Here is a 6,325-nt window from a genome sequence, read left to right as displayed (position 1 = left end):
CGTATATTTTTGATTAAATAAATTATTTCATAAGACCATAAAGTTTTCGTTCGTAATATCATAACCGTCAGTTTGAAGACCCTAATCTATAAGTACGTTAAAGATACCACTACTGAGCGACAAACAATGATGACACGATCAACGATGAACTTGGACCACACAGCCTGTAATTTTTGAAAGATTTGGGATTCGAAGTTTTTGTACTTTAAAGCCTAATAACGTCCACTGCTAGACTAAAGCTACCTCCAAGGATTTCCATAACGACCAGTCCTGCGCTGCTTATACAGGGTGGAATTTTGTAATGCCACCTAGAGGGAAAGTACTCTTAATATTGTAGATAGAAAATTTTACTCAAAGAAAACATTCCTTTATTTTTGAAAACAAAGAGAACTCCATTCAAAGATTGTTGAAAATTTTTCGAAAATTCACTACCATACCATACAATTTTTTGTAAATAATTAAAATAATTTAAGATTTCATGGTTTCATTTCCGGGTGTGGCATGCACATTTTTGGAAATCTTTGAATGCAATTCTATTTCTTTTCAAAAATAAAGGAATGTTTTCTTTGAGTAAAATTTTCTATCTACATTATTAAGAGTACTTTACCTCCAGGTGGCATTACAAAATTCCACCCTGTATACTACGTACTTCAAGCGACCACCATCAGTAAATCAAGGGGCAGTGGGTCGGGNGGGCGGGGCACATAGCTCTTAGAGCTGATAGCCGCTGGGACAGAAAAGTTCTCGAGTGGTGACCACGGGCTGGAAGACGTAGTGTGGGCAGACCCCCACTAGGAGGACCGACTTGTAGTTTAATTATCAAAAATGTACACTTTGATCTGAGGCTGTGTGGTCCACGTCTATAGACTACTAGAAACCTGAACAACAGCAACGTGAAACTTCAACGCAATGGAGACAACGGAACAGCCCTGATAGAAGCTTACATTTAATTAACTAGCTCTAGGAAACTTTACAAAATTACCTCTAGCACTGAACCTAGCTAGGTATCCAATGTGAGACAGCTAAACAATTTCCACAACCTTCACGAAAAACATGGTTTAATAAATTCATTCAAGATATAACAAATACACCATCAATACAAAAGTTTGCACAACTATGAACAAGTCTGATTAATGTGATATTTTTTCACTCACATTGGAACCTGATCTCACCATTCCATCAAAAATACCCATGTCCACATCACATTTCATCTTATCTATGTACATTTGATACTCGATAACATCGACCTGTCTAAAAATTAACTAGTCGAGTCTGATTTCCCAGACTCGTTCTCTTCGGTGATCGTAATCATTGGGGGTGCTTCGAAAGAACTTTCTCTAGGAGACGTTTCGTTCATCAGCTTCTCAAACTTAGGGGAACCAGAAGGTAGAATAGCATCTTTCACCGTTTCATATACATCTGTCCTGATTAATGGGAGCGATGCTCTTTTTCCTTTACTCATCTCTCTGGGAAAATCATCTTCTTTTATCGTCTCCATACCACTATTTTTCTCAATGACAGGGTCAGGAATGTTATCTTCTTCTAACCGTACTGGTAAACTATCAGCTCGATTCAAAACCTTTTTGGGGCTGTCAATCTTTCCTGATATTAAAACAGCCACCCCATTTTCCAGTTTCTTCTCTTTCTGATCGTGTAAATGTTGGAGGCTGTATTCCCTGGCTTGTACGTCTGACAGCAGAGGACCGTCTGTGGAGCCTTCGAGGCAGTAGCCAGGACCTTGCAGCGCATCGTTGCCAATGATAGAATCTTGCTTGAATATCGCAGCAGTCACAACTGGTTTGTCAGGGTCAGTTGGGGTTTTGCTAATCAACGGTTCCTGGGAGTTGTCGCAAACTATCCCACCATCGACAGCGTCTTCCTTGGTATCGTAGCCAGCGTACACAGGATACCCGAAAGGTCCTTGTTCATATCCCATTTGGCTGCCATAAGAGTAACTTACGTTATGGGACCCAATGGAGGACATGCTGAGGTCTGATATGGAGAGACCTGTGCTGGACAGCGCTAATGCTTTGGGGTTTTCAAATTTCCCGCTGCTTCTTTCGCTGTCTTCTTCTAAGTTTTTCTTATCTAGTTCCTCGGGAACTCTGTGGATGAGTGCTTGGTTGGTTGAGATTTGAGGATCATGAGGCGGCGAATTCTGAAGATTCTTGTTGGTGGGGCGGTAGGCTGTGGACTGCTGGACCTCCACGACGAAAATGCCGTCGTTGTCCGGCGAATACTTCATCTTCGTTTCACGTCCATTTTTCGCTATGTCCTGAAATTACGAGAAAATTGAAGTTAAAATCAACACATATTTGAAAATTCGAAGTGGCAACAAAAACAAGCGTTAAATGAGCAGTTTGAAAGGTTATAATAGGTCCACCTAGAAAATGGCTGAATTTAATTTAGTTTGCGACTGTTAATTTTTGCTAACTTGCATTTGTTTACAACTAAGTCTAACATTAGTATAAAATTGCAAAGCAAAAACATGACAACATTTAGCAAAATATTGAGTAACTCTTTTAAGTGAAAAGGGAGACAAACTCAAATAAATACTAAATAACAATATCCATCAATACCCAACGTCTTTTGTTACATTAAACGTTTCCAATTCGGGCAATAAAACACCCTTCGAAGTTTATTGGTTCAAATTTAATTCTGAATCAAAGAAACTCCGCGAAAAACGGATCAATCATGGAGGGATGGAGGCTGGAGCCTCTCAATTAGGTAAATATTTGTAGGAGGCCGACAATTAGGCTTTGATGTGTATTTGAATGGAATATTTTTAAAATATTTTACCGAAAGAGAGGCGGGGTAAAGATAGCAGTCAGCTGACATCATTATATTTTTATACGTTTTCTTCACTGTTAAGTGTTATTTTACACATTTTCGCGGATTTCAGTCAATCACTGAGAGTTATTACAATCAAAAACTATTTCTTACTAAAAGCATTTTGAATTTTCATACCTCTCGTGAAAAATAATGTATTCCCAATGCAAACTTTGATCTTTGCCTAGATCTTCAAGTTTTTTTCAATTTAGCTTATATCTTTTTCTTTGTAACAAAGTAAACTAATAAATTAGTTAAAAAACCGTTTCAGGCATGAACAAACAAACATACAGAGTTACTATAATAGTAATTTAAGAATTTTAATATTTCTCGTTCAATCTACATAGTTTTACCATTTTATCTGTCAGTAACATTTATCAATATTAGAGCCAAAAAAGTACACTTAAGCTGAGTTGCACCAACTTACTTTAACCATAATTATAACAATAATCGGAGTTTTTTGTATAGAATTTGACAGATTTTTGATGTTTGTTAAAGTTAAAATAAGATGGTGCACCCAGCCTAAGTTTATCAAAAAAACCGATACCCACATTCCTCTCCTCGGTTTCGACGATGAGGTGGTTGTTCTTGAGGGTCATGGTGAAGATGGAGCCGTTGGCCGGTGGAGCCTCCCCGTCGCCCTGGCTCTCCTCGGTAGGGGATTTCAGCTGGAAAGAGAGAAAATGCTATTAATATTGATAATTATGTAATGCAGGAAAACTTTTCACAAGATGTAGTCCCATTTGGGATATTATATCATCACATGGCTTTGGGGGAGACCGAACAGAGTTGTCACAAAGCCGATTTCTCGGCGCCTAAGCACTTAGCGAGTTGACAATTTCACAACAACTGTGGAATTTTAAAGGATCAACGAGATCACGAGGTTCCTAGCTCGATAAACAGTCTTAGGCTGGGTTGCACCATCTTACTTTAACTTTGACAAACGTCAAAATTCTGTCAAACTCCATACTAAAAACGCCGGTTATCGTCATAGTTACGGTCAAAGTTATGTGGTCAAACTCGGCCTTAGGTGCAGAGAAATTGACTTTGTTACAACCCACCTCTGTTACAACTCTCCTCGGTCTCCCCTACTGTATTCGAAGTAGAGAATAGCAGTTCAATGAGTCAAAAGTCAATGATTAGACAATAATCTGGCCAGCGTAGGGAGTAATCTTGAACAGTGGAGAGACTAAATGACAATTACATCAATAAACTATTTAATTAAGTATGTAGTTAAGATCCAATCCACCCATTACCGACTTAAGACCCGGTCTCCTGCCAAACGTGCAGGTGCTCTTACCAAAATTTAATAATCTATACGTTACTTAGTAAACGCATCAGCGCGCTTAGCGACTGGGGTTAAAGCCCTAACATTGCCAAACTACTTATGGCTTTTTAAACCAATTAATATTTATCTTGCCTTTAGCAAGACACATGAAAAAGATACTCATTTTCAACTATAAAAATTGCTAAGAATTGTTATTCTTGTAAAGTTACTCTCTCACACCTCCATTACCCACGACAAATAAAAAAAACAAATCAGAAAAAAAGTCCCCACAAAAATGTACTACAATCCACGTTTTCATCCAAAACTATAAAACTTTAGTCACCCGGTCATATCTCTATTTACTTCGCGCTCAAATTCAAGGATAAGTGACTGACTACATAGTGGCACATGGCTCTACATGGCCGTGACAAAGGCTCTATTTACCGAGTTTGGGCTAATGACTGGCGCATTGACGAATCGTTCACCCTCGCCCACGTGAGAAGGCGCACGTGAGAGGAGGTAGCGACAAGGACATTGAATACCCTACTACCCTAGATCAAAGTGTTTCTTAAAAAACCTGACCATACCACAGTCATATTATATGGTGGCCATACACGTTAGGGTTTGCATGATGGTTTTGACCGTCTTAACCGACATGCAAACCCTAGCGTGTATGTTATAAAACTGTACAGTTATTGGTGCGTGTACATGCAACCTAACGAATATCAAAAAAGATATTTTTGCCGCTCGGTTATGTTTGCGCACATGCATAACCGAGCGTGTGTGTGCCCGCTCATGCTTGCATGCACAGTTTTATCTCAGTCTCCTATAGTCTGTGGCAGTGAATGGTGGTGAATATTGAAGACACTCATGTGTTCTCCCTATTGCAAGAAATCTTAATGTTACTGCTAAATAAATAAATTTAGATTGTAGGTACATGCAAACCCTAACGTGTATGTGCTAACGATAACTCGGTTATACCTGTCGGTTAAGCATGTACGGTCGTAACCATCATGCAAACCCTAACGTGTATGGCCACCATTATGCCACCAAAAGTCTCTTAATCGAATTGCTGCTTTTTTATTAAGCGAGTATGTAAAGCCTTTTTTATATTAAGCCTTAAAATTGTGCTTGAATTCCTAAGAGGTTCGTGGACAAAAAAGGATAAGGAACGCTGCCCTAGATGCAATTATACGTATAAAAATCTCGGTTAAAAAGTGTCCCAAAAGTAGCACGCCCATACACGATAATGATAATGGACAACGATAGGTTTTCTGGGGCCGGCACATCCATCTTTTCCTCATCGTCTGGCACTTTTATCCAGGAACATACTTCATCCAATGGATAGAATTTTCGTGGATGATAAGGAATGTGGAAAGGTAGAAGTACAAAAGAAGAATCAATGGTTAGAAATGAACTATGGTATCATCTTCTGCGCGGAGACCACGCAAAATATGATAAGATCATAGGTACTTCAACTATTTTACTATGAGTAGGTCGGTCTTTAAGGTAAAAAGGCTACAACTTCAGTACCTTATACTCTCCATTTCTCATTGGACTATCACTTATTTTAACTTACTATCTGATGTGATGACTATACTTTTGACTTTGCAATGCCCTAGCAAGGCTCATGTTTATCTCTAAGTTAATGTACTACATGATGCAATGAAATTAATTAGGTATGATGCCCTCATTTTTACACGCTTGGTGCACAGACAAATACTTACGGCTTAATAAAATAAACTTATTTTCTTTATCTCAGTCGCACCAAACATTTCATAACCTAAAAAACCGTAATTTTATTCTAGCACCTCCAACTTTACTTACCCGCTCTTCGCTCTCTCTTTAAAATACCCGCGAAAATCCTAACCACATAACCGAGATCCCTAAACTTTCATCTAAACCCGTCCCCGTAACCGATATGTGGACCAACCGCGAGAGTCGGGGGTCAACTTACGCTGGTCACAGCATGCGTATGACCATAGGAATTCTTTCTTAATATACCTTTTTGATTATGACAGCAACTGTGTAACTTTTTGGGAGTTTCAACTGTATTTTTAGGGTGGTAGAGCTGGATTTTGGTTGTCGAAGATTAGTTTTTGTGTAGGTTGGAAAAACGATCAAAAAACGTTAGGTATTTCGACTTTTTGACAGCTAATGAAGCGTGTCCAGGTGTGAACAACCAGCCTTCTTGGGAATAATAATTAAGGTTGTTGCGGTTTATTTTTG

The 6,325-nt window shown here is 38.8% G+C and overlaps 1 protein-coding gene across 1 annotated transcript in view; it reads right to left on the bottom strand.

Moving 5' to 3' along the window:
- Positions 1–734: 734 nt before the first annotated feature.
- LOC114360580 (uncharacterized) overlaps positions 735–6,325 on the bottom strand; it is a 58,370-nt gene continuing 52,779 nt past the window's right edge. Inside the window, exons 2-3 of the mRNA XM_028315317.1 lie at positions 3,381–3,497; positions 735–2,275 (exon numbers count right to left, since the gene is read on the bottom strand). Of these exons, the coding sequence (XP_028171118.1) occupies positions 1,259–2,275; positions 3,381–3,428 (1,065 nt within the window). The 5' untranslated portion in view covers positions 3,429–3,497 and the 3' untranslated portion in view covers positions 735–1,258. The remainder of the gene's footprint in view (positions 2,276–3,380; positions 3,498–6,325) is intronic.

This window comes from Ostrinia furnacalis, unplaced genomic scaffold, assembly GCF_004193835.3.
Source record: "Ostrinia furnacalis isolate ACB-3 unplaced genomic scaffold, ASM419383v2 OfSCF5087, whole genome shotgun sequence".
Taxonomy (NCBI): Eukaryota; Metazoa; Arthropoda; class Insecta; order Lepidoptera; family Crambidae; genus Ostrinia; species Ostrinia furnacalis.
Note: the sequence above shows the minus strand (reverse complement) of the source record. Positions and strands in the feature narration are given on the sequence as shown.